General features: G+C 32.0%; 1 protein-coding gene across 1 annotated transcript in view; it reads left to right on the forward strand.

The window, feature by feature from the left end:
- The window catches only part of LOC115884595 (tolloid-like protein 2), a 185470-nt gene that overhangs the window by 144491 nt on the left and 20047 nt on the right, over positions 1-20932 (forward strand). Inside the window, exons 5-11 of the mRNA XM_030903223.1 lie at positions 108-134; positions 3144-3355; positions 5717-5924; positions 7303-7511; positions 13528-13756; positions 15158-15354; positions 18155-18383. Coding sequence (XP_030759083.1) covers positions 108-134; positions 3144-3355; positions 5717-5924; positions 7303-7511; positions 13528-13756; positions 15158-15354; positions 18155-18383 — 1311 coding nt within the window. The remainder of the gene's footprint in view (positions 1-107; positions 135-3143; positions 3356-5716; positions 5925-7302; positions 7512-13527; positions 13757-15157; positions 15355-18154; positions 18384-20932) is intronic.

A 20932-nucleotide genomic window follows, 5' to 3' on the forward strand; every position in this document is an offset into this window, starting at 1 on the left:
TGATATAGTATCAAAAAACCTAGACTAATATATCCAGACTTATCCTAGACTTTATCTTCGTCGATATTTCTGTGACAAAAATAGATAACGATTGTTTTTTATTACAGTGGAGCAGCAGTTGGGGATCTCCCTACGTAAGTTTCTTCTCATTAGCTTAAAACGCTTTATTTATTGTAGCACCTTTTAATAATCTCACAAGCACTATTTCTTTAAACACAACTTACATACATTGATTATATTATAGAGCTTTTGAATTTATTTTCTGCTTGCTCTTTCTTTTTTTTTCTCTTATTATACAGAGTATCAAAAAAAAAGTGTATCTAATAGTGTACTAAAAAGAGTATATAATTATTGTAATTTCAACAAATGGCATAAAAAGCTAGGACTTTTTTATGTAAAAATGTGGCTCTTCTTTTAGTCTGAAACGGTGAACGGTTTTCAAGATATTTGCATTTAAAGGATACGATGCAACAATTTTAGTATTAGCTAAATCATAAGATTAATTTATTTATGATTTCTTTACATTTTATCATTTCTATATTTTATCATCTCTACATATTATCATTTCGCTAATACTAAAATCAATGCATTGTATCTTTTAAACTCAAATATCTTGAAAGTTGTTTACCCTTTCAAACAAAACTAAGAGTACCTTTACATAAAAAAAGTTTTAGCTTTTTATGCCATATGTTGAAATTACTGTATTTACATGGTGTTTCAAAAAACATGTGCCATCTCTCGTGGGGAGATTCCTCACGTTAAAGTAAGATTTATTTTTCATATTAAAATATATCCGATTCTGCTTTGTTTCGTAGCTACAGGGTGTCAAAGTCTTAATAATATTTCGATTTATTATAATTTTTTTCCAAGTACTTTTTTAGTGATTCGAATAAAATTTCGAGAGTAAAAGTTACTTTAAGTGCTACATATTTTAATGCTAAAAAAGTATGGGTAAATTTATCAGGGACGTGCATATGGGTTATTACTGGAATATTATTAAACAAACATGTGCGCCACTGACTATTTCCCTTTTGATATCAAAATTGTGTAAGCCGTTTAATGTCAATTCAAAGTTACTACTTGATATTTTGTCGAATTCGGCCTCCTAAAAATAAAATTAATAAATTATATATTTTACCTAATTTATTATTAAATATTATTACCATTAGTTATTATTACTATTAGTCCAACCTACAGCAATTTCAAATAAAAAAAAATAATATTGTTTAAGGTAATTACAAAAAACTTAATTGTAAGAATGTTTAATATCCTGTAACTCTAAAACTATGCATTTCCCATGTATCTATGCGTAAACCCATGTTTATAGGAACTTTTTTTTATATTTTTTTTATGAGGAATCAATAAGTACTTATTTCAAACTTTCGCAAGTTAATGATATCACATTTTTTTAAAGGTTATTGCTATTACGAGTAGACTTGAATCAAGGCAAATTAATATAATTGCAATGCTCATCAAGGAGTTCGAAATCAACAAAATATCAAGAAACAACTTTTAGTCGTTTTCGCTAACAACAAAAAAGTCAGTGGCGTACATGCTTTTTTTAGAAAAAATATTACAGTGATAATCCATATGCACGTCCCTGGTGAATACGTCAACACTTTTTTAGCTTTAACATATATGGCATTTATAGTAACTTTTGTTTTGGTTTGATTAGGAACTTGATTTGGTTAGGAAAATTGAAAAAAAAATCATTCGAAACGCTAAAAGTACTTGGAAAAAATTCTTAAGATTTTAACATCCTGTAGGTAGCTACGAAACAAAAGTTGGACCTATGTTGATATGAAAAATAAATCTTATTTTTACGTGAGGAATCTCCCCCGAGAGATGGCACATGTTTTTTTGAAATACCCTGTATAAGGCTAAAGGAACTACTAGTAGTGAGTAGCAAATTTCAAGAAAAACGGCTTATCAGTGTTCTAAAAAATAAAAAAATAAATAATTATTTTTATTTACCTTTTCGAGGTCTGTAAGTTCCTCGGGAAGTATTTTAGGGAATATGTTCAGAGCAACTTTTTGTTTTATTTTTATCCACCGAAATTAGATACACTATTTTTTGACACCCTGTATATGCTTTGGAACAATAAACCCTTATTATTATTATAATTTTATATATCGGTGCGTCTCAAAAGTGGCTCACCCCTCTAACTTTTTTTATTGTGTCAGATAAAAAAACGGGATTTGGTATGTTAGTATATGACATAAATTAGGATTGATTTGCGTATTCAATTGTTTCCTGTTTCACGGTAAATTACAATTAAAACTTTTGATTTTTAATGACACCATCGGAATTTTTTTACTTTATTCGATAGAAAATGACATTCTGAATAGAATGACATATCATATGTCAACTTTTGACATTCTCTCTTAATAAAAAATTGTATTTTAAATGTAATTTAGAGTGCTATGGCTATGTTAAAAACACTAATTCTTAATCAAGCAGCCTTGGAAAAATAGATTTGATCGTCTAATGTTTTTAGTGTCTTGTTCTGGCCAGTTAGAAAATGCTCAAATCGTATTTTTTATCATATCCCAATTTTTTCAAATGGAATGATGGTGGCTCATTAGCATATTTGGAAAAATAATTTGATACCATACACTTGGTATTTCAAGTAAAATTTTCAATCGAGTCAAAGTTATAATTTGAAATAACCCATATGCAAAAATGTCAAAAGTTGACATATGATATGTCATTCTATTTAGAGTGTCATTTTCTATGAAATAAAGTAAAAAAATACCGAAGGTACCATTTAAAAATCAAAAGTTATAGTCATTTCCGGTAAAACAAGAAGTGACCAAAAACCACTGAATACGTCAGTCAAACCTAATTGATGTCATATACTAACACACCAAATCTCGTTTTTTTTATCTGAAAAAAATAAAAAAGTTATAGGGGTGAGCCACTTTTGAGACGCACCCGGTATATTATTTTTATTTACCCTTTCGAGGGCTACTTCCTCGGGAAGCATTTTAGGGTAGGTATATTATATATCTTCAGAGCAACTTTTTATTTTAATTTTATCCGTAGAATTATCCACCATTTTAGATAATACTCTGTTATTTGACACCCTGTATATGCTTTAGAACAATAAACCTCTCTTATTATTCTAATTATTATTATTTAGATGTGTCCACGAGTACATGGACATCTATTCCGAGGTGACCCAGCCGGATCTGGCTGAACTGGTCAGTTCACCCTTCGGCGGACGGTACTGCGGTCCCATCCCACCCAGGACGAGGGTCTCGTTGTACCGGGCGCTGGCCTTCTCTTTCCATTCGGATAAAAACGCCTCCATGCCTGAAGTCTTCACCGGAAGATACGCCTTTATCAACGACTGTAAGTTAATCTACATCCACGGTAGGGTGCACAAAAAAAATAGTTTTTTTCTTTACTGTGAAAATATCGTTCAGGAGGATGAATACAAAATCCGGCAAAGTTTGAGCTTTTAATATTAATATTAAGAGATGCCCCATCGTGATTTTCTATTTCCCATTTACATACATACTGCCATTACTCGCTGACGAGTATTCGACACGCATCAGAAGATGGTCACACAAGGCGTTTTCTTCATGAGCTTTTCTGTGACTGAAAAGCCCGATACGTGATGTTATCTGCCTACCGCACTCCGGACATTCAAAAATCTCATTGCTTTGTTGCCTCTTTACTTTTTGGTTTTCGCTGTTGACTCAGTTGGTAAGAATTGTAATACTTCTCCATTGAGTTCTATTGTGAGCTGCTTCTTCCCACTCATTCTGCATGTTAATCCTCCTTAAGTTTTCGTGGAAAATGTCCTTGTACCTTTTCAGTTGTCCACCCGGCCTCCTCTTACCGTTTACAAGCTCATCGTAAAGCAGAGATTTTGGTATGCGGTTTGCTTGCATTATGCATACGTCACCAACACATCTTAAGCGGGATTTTGTAACCATGACTCCAATACTCTCACAGTTGGCTTTTTCAAAGACCGATACGTTTGAGACATGATAGAACCACCGGATTCTTAAGAGTTGTCTAAGGTGGCTCTGTTGCAACTTGTATAATGCGTTCATGTGTTGTCAATACGGCACCCAGGTTTCGCTCCCATATAACATGGTGGGGATAATAATTGCTCGGTACACTGCTAGTTTCGTTTTTGTACCCAAGTCATTATTGTAGAAAACCATGTCTTTTAATTTCCAGAATGCTCTTGAGGCGCTGCTAATCCTGTGCTGAATTTCAGAGTCAATATTGGTCTTTTCCGAAATCAAACTGCCAAGGTAATTGAATTCCGCCACATATTCCAATAGTTCTTCTCCGATCTTTATAGCATTGTTGTGATCTTCCGGGGGAGTGCACATGATTTTGGTTTTGTCGATGTTTAGCTTAATGCCCAAAGCCTCGTATGCCCAGGTATATGTGTTCAACATTTCTTGTAACTGTTGTAACGTGTTTGCAACTAGAGCGCAGTCATCAGCGTATTGAAGTTCTGTGATGAATTTTGTACGTGTTTTTGCCCTGAGTCTTTTTATGTTGAACAGACCGCCGTCATACCTGTATCTAACACCCAATCCTCTCTCATGCAGTTTGCTGCCCACTAAAATGGAGAGCGCTGCCATGAATATGTTGAATAGGAGAGGCATTAAGAAGTTGAACTTAACCTTCAAACGAATCTATTAAATGAAAATTTATATTAGTCCTTTTTTGAAGACCGTTCAATTTCCTACAAGAATGTGTATTGATTTTTACAAAACACTGATTTGTTAGAACGCAATAAAATTCCAGAGAAAAAAAAATATTTCCCCGTGTTATTTAAATGGGAAATAGAAAATCACGATGAGGCTTTATTATCTTAATATTATTATTATTATTAATTAATATTAATATTAAAAGCTCAAACTTTGCCAGATTTTTTTTTTCATAATCCTGTACGATAATTTCACGATAACGAAGTTAAGTTAAAAGAAAAAAATATTTTTTCCAAAGCAACTGTTAAAATTGCCTTATATCCATCAAAAATAGTAGATAAAATAGTACTTTAACCGCAAGGGTAGATTAAATGATACTTTAACAGCGAGGATAGGTTAAAAACTTCTCGCACGTTATTTAATTGCTTCCATTTTAAAAAAAAAATTGTATTCCTTTTCATAAGTTATTCGGGATTTAAATGGAAGTAGTTTGCATATGGCGTTTGTCATCAGCCTGAATATCTGTTGGTAATTTACTTATTTCGTTTTGAGCCATTTCTGGCTCCAATTCAATCAGCAATCGACACGAAAGAGAATTAAAAAATATTGTCTCAAAACTGACAACTAAATAGACAGCTTTATTTATTTGTCAAATTACATAGAAACCAACGCCAACCCAGCACAATATTTTTTCTACTCGTAATAAATTCCTTGAAATAATAATTTTTGAATATTTTTTAAAACGTAACTCGCTATGGAAAAAAATATTGTTTTATACACGACGATAAAATTGCATTATCGTCTCCCGAAATTAATTTAAATAACATCGTGTATTAATTTATTAATAACTCGTGAATAAATCTTTTCGGTCGATAAAATGGTATTTTATCGTCTCGTATAAAAATATCTATTATTTTTTTGGTACACCCTAATCCACAGTGTCGATAATACTGTTAAAAAATCACAAGACATAATTTAATTCAACGAACAAAACGTGCTTATAAAACGAAATATCTAAATTAACACTCTTTTTTAGCTGAGTACGAGGTGGGTACTCCAACTGGTGCTGGTCCTTGTAATTTCCTAGTAAAAGGTGCTGCCAAACATACAGGGAGCATAGTGTCTCCCACGTACCCCGGAGCCTATCCGAAGAGTCTTTCCTGCTCTTACCAGTTCCTGGGGGCACCCGGTGAACGTATTCGACTGGAATTTAGGGATTTCGACTTGTTTTATGGTGGACAGCAGTAAGTGAAATGTTATATTTACCTCATATCTATATATTTGTTTTTACTGAAATAGAAAACTCGTTTAAAAAAGCCGTTTCTTCCTTGCTACTGTTTTTAGAATATTTTTGATAACTTGACTGTAGTTTTTGGTTTGACAATAAATTTTCTCTTTTCTTTGTTGCTTTCTACTATTCATAAAAAGATACTTACTCTAAAACGCCAAGTATTTTGTTGGGTAAATAGGTGTACTGAAAAAATGTTTCTACATCTGTATTTAGTATTTTTGATAATATTTAATACAAAACGTAAAGATAACTTTATGATGGAGGCCTTCAAGATGTTGCTATAAGAACTTGTTTACCTACACATTTCCTTGAAGGTTTTACTCATAGATAAAAGAAAATAATCTTCTATTAGTTTTACTACAGACATACATAACTGTCATTAGTCGCTGACGAGTATTTGACACGCATCAGAAGACACAATAAGGCGTTTTCTCTCATGCATGAGCTTGGATTGAAAAGCCCGATACACGATTTTATCTCTCTTCCGCACTCCGGCCATTCAAAAATCTCATTGCTTTGTTGCCAGTTTACTTTTTGATTACCGCTGTTAACTGAGTTTACAATTCTTCTCCATTGCGTTCTATTGTCTTCTCTTTCCACTCATTCTGCATGTTTATCCCCTTTAAATTTTTGTGGAAAATATCATTGTACTTTTTGAGTTGACCACCCCGTTTTCTCTTTCACCATTCATCATTCTTCACCATTCACAAGCTCACCGTAAAGCAGAGATTTTGGTAGGCAGTTTTCTTGCATTCTGCATACGTGGCCAGCCCATCTTAAGCGGGATTTCATAATCATGACTTCAACGCCCTCGCAGTTAGCTTTTTCAAGGACCGATACGTTTGAGATATGGTTGAACCATTGATTCTAAGGTGTCTCTGTTGCAACTTGTTTAATGCGTTCTTATTTAATGCCTTGAGGGTTTTATGGGTATTATAGATTTGTCTAATAAGTTATTGGTATCATAGCAATATTTGATGATATCATCATCAACTAGCCTAAAGCGTCCACTGCTGGATGTAGGCCTCCCCCAAATCTTTCCACTCTTCTCTGTCCTGTACCGATTTGGATCCAGTTTCCTTTAAATCTCTTCGAAACATCTGACCATCTTGTCGGATGTCTATTTTATTTTGATTTGATTGGTCATTAGTTTTGTTGTTGAATAATTTATGCGTAGTCCAATTTAATCTGACGACCGTTTAAGCGTTTCTAGCATATTTTGTGCTTCGTGTATTTTATCTGTAATTAGCACCAGGTCATCGGCAAAACGTAGGTTATTGAGCATTTCTCCATTAAAGCCGATATAATAATAAATTTTCTTTTTTTTCTAGCTGCCCATTTGATTATGTAAGGGTACACGACGGCCCAGACAATTCTTCGGGTATCATCGGTACTTACTGCGGCCAACAACGTAACCTGGTGGTTTATTCGTCGGAGTCGTCACTGTACGTCACTTTCGTCACCCTCAGACGCACTGCCAATACACAAAATAGAGGGTTTAAAGGGATATTCGAGTTTTCTAATTCTTTTACAAAATTAGGTAACCACAACCGTTATTTTTAGATATAATTAGGTATACAGAGGGAATCACTGTTTCAAAACACTTTTGTTATGGTTTTGGTCTAAGAATTCCCTGTTTTCACCGTGTAAAATACACAAGGTGGCGCCTCTCCTACGACGCAGATACTACAAGCAGAATGACAGTTTGTATTGAAATGGGAAGTGAAATTCTACAGGGAGCTGAGCAAAAAAATTACACTCCAAAGTTATGTTTTTTACCATGAAAAATAAAGAGAATACATTTTAAATTTCAATAAAAACTACTTAAATTGGAAATTACCCGGTATAACCTAATATTTATAAAATTATATAAAAACATTTTACTAATATTTATATGTATACAGGGTGCATCTCGAATGTGGATCACCCCTAAAACTTTTTTAATTTTTTAGATAAAAAAAACGAAATTTGGTATGTTAGTATATGACATAAATTAGGATTAATTGAAGTATACAATTATTTTGGGTCAGTAAAAAAAATATATTTAAAAAAAAATTGTATTTTAAATTTCAATCTACAGTATATTATAGATTGTCTTTACAAAAGAAAAATCTTTTTTTTATTTTGACATTTTGAGAAAAAAATCTTCATAAAAATTTTCGCTTGTTCTAAAATGGTTAATCTCGTTTATACTTTTCCAAATGTCCATATCGTTTAAGAGAAAATTAAAAAAAAACGTACCCTAAAAATCAAAACGCAAAACTATGGTAACATAATTTCGTTTTCATTCTTTGATAGAGTTTTATTTCTTTTTTAAATAACGTCATGTTTTTTACTGTTTTAGAATGTTAAAGAAGCACAAAATTTATTTTATTCAATGCTATGGATGGGAAGAGTGATAATTTGATGCTTTAATAACATCAAAAAATAATGACGTTAATCAAAATTAACAATAACCATCTATTAAAGAACCAAATCTAAATTATATTACCATAGAAACGACTTTAGATTTTTAGGACTTCTAAAAATTCAACCATAATTTCATGTTTTTTTAATTTTCTCTAAGACGGTATGGAAATTTGAAAAAGTATACACGGGATTAAACATCTTAGAACAAGCCAAAAATTTTATGAAGAATACATTTTTCCCAAAAAGGTTAATAATAAAAAAGTTTTTCTCTTGTAAAGATAATCCGGGGATATACTGTAGAGTACCATGGATGTGTTCAAATAAACCGTATGCAAAAATGTCAAAAGTTGACATATGATATGTCATTCTATTCAGAGTGTCATTTTCTATCGAATAAAGTAGAAATCGAGATAGAAATATACAGAGGGTACCGTTTAAAAATTAAAAGTTGTAATCATTTCCAATAAAACAGGGAGTGACCAAAAATAATTGAATACGTCAATTAATTCTAATGTATGTCATATACCTAACTAAACCCCTAACCAAACCAAACATACCAAATCTCGTTTTTTAATCTGAAAAAATACAAAAGTTATAGGGGTGAGCCACTTTAGAGACGCACCCTCTATATCAGAAACTCTACATTTTAGTCATATACATCTTTAATAAAATGTTATCTTTAAAACCTTTATTTTTCCTAGAATCCGAAAATTCATTAATATACAAGGTGGCGCACCTCATTCCCCTCGGTTGATTATACGAAAACGGAAAGATGTAGAAACAAAATATTTTATGGGTATATGTCAGGAGGTAATGTGCACAATTTAAAATTATTTTGAAATGTACAGGCTGCTTCAGAACTAAGGTCCATACCAAAGTTATATTTTTTCTTATGGAACACCCGGTATTTTATTTCATTTTTAGATTCTTGGGCCCAAAAAGAAGTATTTATTATAAGGGTTAAATATGTTTAAAATATTTGGTTTTTGAGATATTTAAAGATATTTAAATTTGCATGCTACAATAGAATAGATTATTAACACCCTGTACATTACTTTTCAGAATTAGTTCTTGTGCTGAGTTTAAAGGTAAAGAAAGAAAATTTACAGAAAAATGTTATTCCTTCCTTAGATGTATACAGGGGTATCAAAAATTGCTGGTCTATTTTATATATTTATTTTACATAAAAACTTCGTTATTTCAAATGCAACACCCTGTATTTTTTTAAATAAATCGAAGCAGATTCAAATGCTGTTTCAAACTATATTAGGGTTTCCTATACCTATCTGGCTCAGGTTTTGAATAAAAAGCGATTTTTCAATAAAATTGTAATCAAGATGGCTAGTGTTGTCATGGCAAGTTTCTAGTGACAGTTAGTAGCTATTTTCAAAATCGAAATTTGTTTATGGACTTATTTAAATTTATACCAGTTTACTTTTATTTAATTTACCTACAATAGTTTAATAAATAATATTTATTAAATATGTGTATATTATTCTATCAAGAAAAACGAAGAAGTAGTTCTTTGAATTATTTTACGATGACTTGTAGATACAGTAGAACCCCGATTATCCGAGTCGCAATTATCCGAGCTCTGGATTAACCGATGCAATCTAAAGACCCTGATTATCCGAGGTCGCGCGTCTATGCTCTGTATTAACCATTTATTAAAATATGCTATATGTATATTTACATATTTCCGTTTAAAATCGTTGGGACCGACGGGGAATCCCCTTGGCCCTTATTTATATTTTTGGTCTCTTTTAGCATGTAAATTTGAGTGAATGCAGTTCGTTATTGCGTTCACTAGGGAGAAAATAGTATACGTATGTACTCGCATGATTTATCTGGGTGGAGTTCTAGTTAAGTGTATACCAACTGCTTTGTTTAAATTTTCGTTTGCCGTATTATAATGGAACGAAACAAACGTAAAAGAATTGTCGTTCCTATTGAAGAAAAATTAAAAGTCATTAGGAGAATTCAAGCAGGGGAGACAATTAAAATTATTGCACGAGATTATTGAGTAGGTGAGGTAACAGTTGGAGACTGGAACAGAAACAGCACTAAAATAGAAGAATGGTGTATAAAACAAGCCTCTTCGTCTTCAAGAAGAAAATCAATGAAAAAAAGGCCGACTATGAAAAAGTTAACGAAGCTTTATTTACGTGGTTTACTCAGCAAAGATCAAAAGGTGTGCCTCTGTCAGGTCCCATTTTGCAGCAGAAAGCGATAATGATTAGTAAACAATTTCCAGAGACAGATAGGTTTACCGGCAGTTCTGGATGGCTTGACCGCTGGAAAAAACGGTACGGTGTACGACAACTGACTATATATATGGAGGAAAACTTTCTGCTGATGTGTCATCAATTGAAAACTTAAACAGGACTTTAAAAGCTAATCAAATATTGTGGGTATACATGTGATCAAATTTATAACTGTGACGAAAGTGGTTTGAATTATAAAATGCTTCCATCAAAAACATTGGCATCTCGACAGGAAAAATCAGCTCCTGGGCACAAAAAGAAGTAAGGAAAGATTAACCATAATGGCATGTTCCAATGCATCTGATAATCACAAAATTCCACTTATGGTGATTGGCAAGTCTGCACATCCAAGAGCGTTAAAAGACATCTCACCCAAAGCCCTACCAGTTTATTACAAAAGTCAGAAGAGTGCATGGATGGATGCGACGTTATTTACTAACTGGTTTAAAGAAGAGTTCGTGCCATCTGTGACTAAATTTTTGAAGAGAACCAGCCTCCCTATTAAAGCAATTTTGTTAATGGACAATGCTCCCTCTTACCCTGGAGAAGGACTCCACGTGGGCGAAATTGTAATTTTTTTCCTCCAAATGTAACCAGTATAATGCAACCAATGGACCAGGGCGTCCTCGAAAAGATAAAAAAATATAGGCGTTTATATCTTGAACATCTACTAGAATGCACAGAAAAAAAAGAGGATATTATCACTGGGATAAGAAAGATTACACTAAAAAATGTTATTTACTGGATAAGCCAAGCTCTTGGGATTCTGTAGGCGGTTCCACTATTCAAAAATCTTGGTCAAAAGTTATTGATATTGAGGACTATAATGACAGTGAAGATGATATTCCATTAAATGAATTGGCTTTGAAATGGAAAAGCCGTGGAGAAATGTCCTGTACAAATTTAAACGAGACAGGAGAAGAAGAAAGTTATTAGAATTAATGCAAAACTTGCAAGGTTGCGAAAATGTGACAAGACGTTGATGAATGGGTTAAAGCAGATGATTTAGAAGAAAAAAAATGAATATTGAAGAAATAGCGAATGCCTTTCGCGAAACCTAAAAATCAGATGACGATAACTATGACGAAGAAGTGGATGAACAGCCTTCCACTAAGATTACCCATCAAAAAGGTTTTGCTTCTCTGGAAACAGCTCTGAGGTATATCGAACAACAATCAGAGGCAACCCCAACAGATTTGCTTCTTCTTAACAGATGGAGAAATATGGCAGCGAGAAAAAGAAGATGCAATATAAAACAGCAGCGCATTGATACTTATTTCACTGTTTTATAATGTAGATTGTATCTACATATGTAGGTACTTATGTATTTACATGTTAAAATGTTAATAAACCGTTTAAAGTATGTATTGATGCATATTTTTTAATAAATCCGGATTATCCGAGTTTTCAGTTATCCGAGGAGGATGTCCCCACGTTACCTCGGATAACCGGTGTTTTACTGTATATGGATTTTCTATAAAATAGCCAATTACGGCAATTTCATTTTATTCACTTCCAACGAAAGGTTTCTGCCTAATAGGTTTTTATAAACCACACTACCAACTCTGCGAACTAGGACAAGTAGTTTTTCAAAGAAACGCTTATCAGGAAGATTCCTATTTGGATATCTTTGAGCATAAGCCCTTGAGGCCAAGAAGCAATTTTCCTCCCAAAATAATATCACTAATAACATATCTATTCGTTCCGCCAGCAGATACTGCTTTATTTTTCTTGATAAAATAGTGAATACTTACTTAATAAACTATTCTCGGTAAATTTAGGTAAGCTGTTATAAATTATAAATAATAATGTCCATAAACTAATGTCGACTCTGAAAATAGTTACTAACTGTCCCTAGAAAATTGCCATGGCGACACCAGCCATCTTGATTGCAATTTTATTTAAAAATCGCTTTTTATTCAAAATCTGAGCTAGATAGGTATAGGAAACCCTAATATAGTTTGAAAGAGCATTTGAATCTGCTTCGATTTATTTAAAAAAATACAGGGTGTTATATTTGAAATAACGAAGTTTTCATATAAAATATATCCTTAAAATAGATCAGCAACTTTTGATAGCCCTGTATAAATTTAAGGAACCAATATCATTTTTCAGTAAAGTTTATTTCTCTACCTTTAAACTCAGCATAAGAATTAATTCTGAAAAGTAATGTACAGGGTGTTAATAGTCTATTCTATTGTAGCATGCAAATTTAAATTACTTTAAATATCTCAAAAACTAAAGATTTTAAACATATTTAACCCTTATAATAAATGCCTTTTTTTGAGCCCAAGAATCCAAAAATGAAATAAAATACCGGGTGTTCCATAAGAAAAAATATAACTTTGGTATGGATCTTAGTTCTGAAACACCCTGTATATTTCAAAATAATTTTAAATTGTGCACATTGTCTCCCCACATATACCCATAAAATGGTTTGTTTCTACATCTTTTCGTTTTCGTATAATCAACCGAGGCGAATGAGGTGCGCCACCCTGTATAAGGTATTCAATTATAAAAAACAAAACTTTGCGCGCGTTCTCCTTGGAGCCTCCATGTCGTATGAGACGCGCCCCCTCTGTATGTATGTAAGGTTTGATTAGTACCACCGTTGATTTAAAGAATTGGGAAGATACGCAACCTAATGTATGATCGAAAAAAGCTAAACTAAATCTCGGACAGGCTGACGGTAACGCCAGCTATTTTGTGCCACGAAATCGCCCATAAGGTTGCGCATCTTATTTCTTCAATCAATAGTACCACTGAATATAAAATTTTGTGTAACTTAAGTGAGTGTGGAAATATTTAAGCGTTCAGTTTTTTGCTAACCTAGAGAATGAAGGGACTTACAGTCGTTAAATATACAAACTATTTCTTTCTCAGATTTTATAAGCAAAAACGATGGAGAACACATACGAGGCACGGAATGCGATCAGAGAATTTTCAGCAAAAAGGAATCGAACGGTTTCGTCTACAGTCCCAACTATCCGTTCCCCTACATGCCCAAACTGGTGTGTAGGTATTTCATCTACGGGATGCAGAACGCCCAGTACTTGGAAAGGGTTCGACTAGAATTCCTCATGTTCGAAATACCCAAAGGTAGCAGAGGAGAGTAAGTTCATTAATATTTTTTTGTGACCGAAAAAAGTCTCCATAAGTAGATTGTTGCAGAGCAGGAAGAATTTGCTCCCTTGGACCTTCTCAAAGTTAATTCCGAGGCGCAGTGGCGTGCATATAATGTAGACAAAAATAAAAAAAAAATATAAAATCTTTTTTTTTCATATAATCGCGTTATAACAGAACTACAGAGGCTACATATACACTAGGGTGTCCGTTATTTCCCAAGTCCATTTTTTGCTGCCGCCCTCTGAAATTTTAGTTTTTCTTCTAAAAAAATTATCCAACGTAAACAAGCTTTAATTTTTAATATAAACCGTGCCGGAATCCTGATACTTTTCCCATTTAAATAGCATGGAATTTTCTGACCTTTTGCATTTAATTTTTTATCTCCAAAGCAAATCAACCTAGAGCTTCGACAAAGACATATTCTTTTACGCTCTACAAAAAAGGTCTCTTTGGTTTTTTCAATAAAAACATTCCTTTAAAAGTTATTCGCGGTCATAGGTCATCAAATTTTTCTATCTATAAAATATAATTTTACGGTCAGATGCCTGAGCATTTTGTTTTTTGATTCATGTCAATACATGCTTTGGTTAATTTTTAAGAGCGAAATGAACTGGCCACGATCAATTTGCATTTTTTTCAATTATCATTACTTTTTGATGTAATTTTTTAATATGACGAGATGGTTTTGGTGACTATTGTCGTAATGTCATATTATTACGCTGCATTAAATACTCTATACTAAATTTAAAAAAAACGTTAAAGACTAACGATAGTGTCATGGTTTTAATAAACATTAATAACGATAACAGAACTAACGATATTAAAGAAAACATTTGTGATACTAGTATACAAACAGAAAAAAAATGTAAAAAATACCCTAATACTTTGTATTGCCTCCCTTGACTGCTATAAGTGCCTGTAGACGTCCGTTCATACTGCTATTAAGGCTGCATATATCATATTGCGTTATGCTTTCCCATTCTTCTTTAAGAACCAAGCGAAGTTCATTTAATGAAGCTGGTAACGCTTCGCGACCTCTTACCCTCCTGCCATGCATTTAAAAAACGTCAAACATGATGGGCACTTCATAGTAGTATATAGTTCCCAATAATCACCAAAGCCATTACAAAAAATAACTTCAAAAAGAAATAATAGGTAAGTGAAAAAATTGAAAATTGTTCTTGGCAAATTCATTTCTCTCTAAAAAATTAAATACGAAAACAAAATATATTAAATTTTAAAATACATCAAAATTTTAAGGTGTCCGTTTTTCGTGCCGCTGAGTATATTTTCTTCACTCTATAGCCAATGCCAATTTAATACATAATCTAGTTTTATAATTCTTTAATTAAAAATACGTAGGTTAATTTTGAGTTTATATTTTCAGTTGTTCTGATGGTTATCTGAAAATATACCTCAAAGGCCAAGAAACTATGGACGCGTATGACAAATTCGACCACGAATTGTGCGGAGATGTGGCTGAACCACTCAGCATGGTATCTGATGGTCCGAGATTATTGATGGTTTTCAGTTCGGGCGAACTGATGGGTAGAGGATTTAAAGCCAACTACACATTTGAGACTGGTAAGTAAACTGGAAAATAATTACTTTATCCACCCACGTAATAATAAAAACTAAATTTACTAAAAGTTTTTGTTATTCACTCTGGTTTTCTGGTCAAGTTCTGGTTTTCAAAAAAATACAGAGCTTTTACCTTATAAAAAAGAGAACAAAAGTAGTTTTTATTAAGAAAAAAATTAAGTGGAGTAGCGTTTCAAGACAAGGGTTTTCTGGGGTGTTTTATTTAACTCTAATTCAACTGCTTCTCAAATTATGCCAGTGAACGAGGTTATTTCGTGACTGGCACTACTTATAATACATTAACGGAGTGTATTTTAGGATTTCTGATTTTTAGTTATACAAACAGGTGTATTATAGACTTTCTATAAGATTTATTCCATGAAATACGATTTTATTTGACTTTTGAAAGAAAAGATGTATTAAGTAAAGACTGTTTAGCCATCGTTCACCGTTACGTCATCATTATTAGTCAAATACTTTCAATAAAAAGATTAAGGAATAAGGAAGGAGTATAATGCTATCCATGTATTCATGCATGGCCGACGGAAAGAGGACTCTATGGTGGGGATCCTTGACAGTTCTGTTTAACGATTCATTTGACATATTTTAATTTCATTTGAAATTTTGTAGATTTGTCAGTCTCTACTGAGCTTATTTTATGTTATTTATTATTTATCCTACTACTGATAGTTGTTTAAAGGTAGTAAATCTAGAAGGAAATTGTAGCAGAACTTAAATTAACAGTGACACATTGCGATTTATCGAAAAAGATTGTAAAATAATTGGTTGTGTAGCTTGCGGCGTGCGGTAGATCTCGGTCAAAAATCGAGAGAAATAATGAAATAACTTTTCGCTACACGTATGTATATAATATACATACATATAGTAAACCGATCATTTATGAAATTCACTTAAAATTAATTAATTATATATTTTTTCTTGCATTTTTGCTTTTATTTACTACTTGTCAAAGATTAGATGTCAAAGAATTTAGATACGCCAATTTAACTTACCTGCTTCAGTAGCGTATCGGATGTTTGTGTTAATAAATAATTATTATAACTTACCTATTTTTATTAGAAATATATATTTTTATGACAATTTTAACTATCAACGTTTATTCACAACGTAAAATAAAACAACAAATGATTGAGTCTACCCTACATCAGATTTTTAAACGTTTTGAATAAAATTAGATCGGCACTGATAAAACGGAGATTAAGTCAGCCATTTTAGAAGCCCGTCGCAGACGATCTAAGATTTCTTATATGCTCCTTCCTTAACCTTTTTATTCAAAGGTCAAATATGAGTTTTAGGGTGTGTCTGAGATCAGTTCATATTGTCTAGAAAATTTTAAGTTCGTTTCTATACTATTGATTGAGTGAGTTCCGTTTTTCCGACATTTATTCATTTTTTCTTGGACTCTTCATCAGTTACGATCCCTTTATTTTTAATCCTTTGGACTGTTGAAATTCATATTTATAAAGCATCAGCAACTCGCTGTATTATTTAAAAACGTTATCAATTTATATTTTTACAAATCAGACACTGACCCACAGGTCATAGTTTCACCATAACTGACATTATATAAATAACATAAAGCGTTATAACAGTAAGATAGATATAAAAGAATATTAATGGTTTTGTTAAACATAATTTTAAATAGTGTGATACACATTTCTTTTAAGTATTGTATTTTTTAGTATACTTGTAATTGCAGATGGAACAGTTCTCAGACTTTGTATTGTAAAATAATATAAATCTCTAAAGTGTAATAATCTCTCATTCCTCGACCATTTTCATTAAATTCAAATTATAGTTTATCTATAGATATCTTAGTTAGCTAGATACTTTAAAAATATGCTACGACTACGATATTTACTGGTTTATACTTCATTGTAAATATTTTTATTTAAATTTTATCAGAAATAACAAACACAAAAGCATGCACTAGCTGTGGCATATACAAAATGGGAATATAAAAATTAAAAAGCAAACAAGATTTTCTAATATAGTTCTTAACCACAAACTTCTTTATTTTTTAAACGTCAAATTTGAGATGCTAAATTTGTCTTTTGTAGTTATCAACGTAGGCAGTTTTATAGTAGTGTCGACGTAGGTATCTCTATTCACATAAGACGTATAGATCATGCCAAATAAACTTTTAGTTACCTGATTAAGCTTGCCCGGCACAGCGTTGCCCGCTTTTACATATTTTCTTTTAATCAAAATATTTTAGGAAACAAAAATAAATGAATTAATTAATATGTTATAATAAATAATATTAAAAGTTATTATTTACATCAACAAAATTCACCTCCTTAACAGCACTTAAGGGACATAAAGGGCCATTACTCCCGCTTTCCCGTTTAAAATATTCTAATAAAATGTCGATGAGTTTTTTTACAACGGCTATTAAGCTATCTTGTTCAATTCGCAATAAAGGAGGTTCTAAAAAGAACAATGTTCGACTGCAAGGTCTGGTAGTAAAAAAAATTAAGCTTAGAGTATCACAACACAAATCATTTAAATCAAAAACGCGTAATACAAAACCAAAGTGTCAAAACCAATGACAATATCAGGAAATAAACAAATAAATGTCGCAACTTGACATTTTTTACAGCAGAGCTACCACCTGAATCCAAAGCGGGAAATTTAAATTCCAGTTAACTCGGCGCCGAATATGTCCATGGTTGGCAACAATGAATTTAAAAACCGAACCTCGATTACGTAACTAATAGTTGAATTGGTATCGCTTATAGAATTGTCATGATGTAATTCTTTTGTATGATTATTTTTCCAGAATATCGAATTCCTGGTACTGCCGCCCCGGATGGTACTTGTACCTTCACCTACCGCAGTACCTCGAAGAAGAAAGGCGAATTCAACTCGCCCCGATATCCCACAAACTATCCCAGTTTTACCAACTGCACTTATCACTTCCTAGCCACAGATAACGAACAAGTCACTTTGGTTTTTGATAATTTCAAAATCAGGGCTGATAACGTAAATACTACCGTCGGAGCCTATGGGTGAGTACTAATTAAACCAAAAAATATTATGAATTCTTTATCTATAAAATTCCTTGATTAAGCCTACAATGGTCTGTAAATCACACACGTTGTTATTCATTTGATTTTTTATATACCGTATGCTCGACTGGGGAATGACAATCGATGATAATTTTGGCGAGATTAATCTCTAAAAGCCATCTACTTCAAATTGACATAAAAGTTAATTAAAAATTAACACTAATTAAAGAAAGATTAAAAAAGGATAGATTATTTGAAAACACACAAAACTATTTTCAAAATAATATTTTTTTTTCGAATTTTAAACTACAAACTACAATATACACAATTTAACAATAATTAAACTATACAGTAATCGCAAAACAATTTCCGATGCATCTAACATTGAATGACAAGCGATGGCGACAGTGCTGCCAGATTGTGATGGATTTATGATATGAATCTTAATGTAAAATAGGGAAACGATATATTTATTTTTAATTTAATAATTAATATTTTAGTAATTAATTGATTTATTTGTATTATTATAGCTTATTTTGCTTATTACATATTGGCAAAAGCTAGTCCATTATGAAGATTATTCTAAGCGTTATTAAGGGTTATTTATTTATTTATTGATGTACATGTTACAACACCACAAGCAAGTGGTAATAACAAATAAGTGAGTGCCATTAATACACAAACTAATATTCACATAATTTACTAAAAACTAACATAGAAATAAATTTGAAAGTGGTATAATGTGCTTACCAATCAAATTTACTTCTCTGACTACAGCGAGGGGTAAACACCTGACAAAATGTGTACACCAGAAATCCACTTTTGATAAATAAATCCAAGGAAATCCACAGAAATCCAAGGAAATCCATAGAAATCCAAAGAAATCTAAAGAAATCCACAGAAATCCAAGGAAATCCAAAAAATATTAGATTATATTTTAAATAGTAATATAATAATATAAAGTCGATATAGTATATTTCAGGAGATTTTTACATGACATATGACCAAAGTAATAAAAAAAATTGAGAGTAAGTTTTTTACGTGAATAAACGTCTATTTCACTTACTATTAATATTATGCGGTGATTAGTATTAGTTTAAACGTCAAAATGAAATAAAAAGTAATAGACTTGGGACCATTTAAGCTGCAGTTTGACAGAATTTATTATATAGTAAGTCATTAATACCAAGGTCTGTTTGAATGAACAAATCGGCAACTTTAATTGGTCCCAATTATACATTATACTGTATACTTAAATAGTTTTATTTCATATTTAACAAATAAGGATATTTTTATAGTGTACTAGGAGGACACAACTAATACAATAACAAAAAAAAGAATAAAAACAACAGGACCTTTGTATTAATGACTTACTATATAACAAATTCTGTCAAACTGCAGGTTAAATGGTCCCAAGTCTATTATTTTTTATTTCATTTTGACGTCTAAACTAATAAAAATATAAAATAAACTTACAACCTAACCTCACCGCGTAATATTAATAGTAAGTGAAATAGACGTTTATTCACATAAAAAAACTCACTCTCAATTTTTTTATTACTTCTTGGTCATATGTCATATAGAAATCTCCTGAAATATACTATATTGACTTTATATTATTATATTACTATTTAAAATGCCATCTAATATTTTTTGAATTTTCTTGGATTTCTGTGGATTTCTTTAGATTTCTTTAGATTTCAGTGTATTTCTGTGGATTTCCTTGGATTTCTGTGGATTTCTTTAGATTTCTGTGGATTTCCTTGGATTTCCTTGGATTTCTTTAGATTTCTTTGGATTTCTGTGGATTTTCTTGGATTTATTTATCAAAAGTGGATTTCTGGTGTACACAGTTTGGTCAGGAAATCTACTAACGACATCTAGAGAAATCCACAGATATCTAATAGACATCTACAGAAATCCACGGAATTCCATTGAAATCCACAGAAATCTACGGAAATCCACAGACATCCATGGAAACCCACAGAAATCCACAGACATCCATGGAAATCCCCGGAAATCCATATAGGTGTACACCAGAAATCCACAGGTGTTTACCCCTCGGACTACAGTCAATGAAAAAGGACCTTTATTGTCACGTTCTTGTTCAAAATAGTTCATCAGGGAAGCTACAAGCTCTTTGCTTCGACTGTTTAAATGCTTCGGCATATTTCCCACACACAATTTCAAGAATTGCAATAAAAAAACTCGAAAATTCAGTTCTTAGCAGATCTGTTTGTGCTTAAAAGTACAATTTTTAAAAAAATACTAGGAAAATAGGCAAAAAACGAGAATTCCTCACAAAGATTCAACAACACGATATCATACAAAATAATCACTGACATTATGATAATTTTTATATAATAATTAATTAAACTAGTTTTTGCAGCTTTAATCGAAATAAAATATCTATTACAATAATTTGCTCTATAAAGTAAAATGAAGAGCTGCCCGGTACCTTAAATTATACAACAAATTAAAACTTTTTTGCCAAAATTTCATTTAGTCAGGTTTATAGGCTTTAATGTCAATTTTGATATGATTGATGA

This window comes from Sitophilus oryzae, unplaced genomic scaffold (genome assembly GCF_002938485.1).
Source record: "Sitophilus oryzae breed Bouriz unplaced genomic scaffold, Soryzae_2.0 scaffold_302_pilon_pilon, whole genome shotgun sequence".
In the NCBI taxonomy this organism is placed as follows: domain Eukaryota; kingdom Metazoa; phylum Arthropoda; class Insecta; order Coleoptera; family Curculionidae; genus Sitophilus; species Sitophilus oryzae.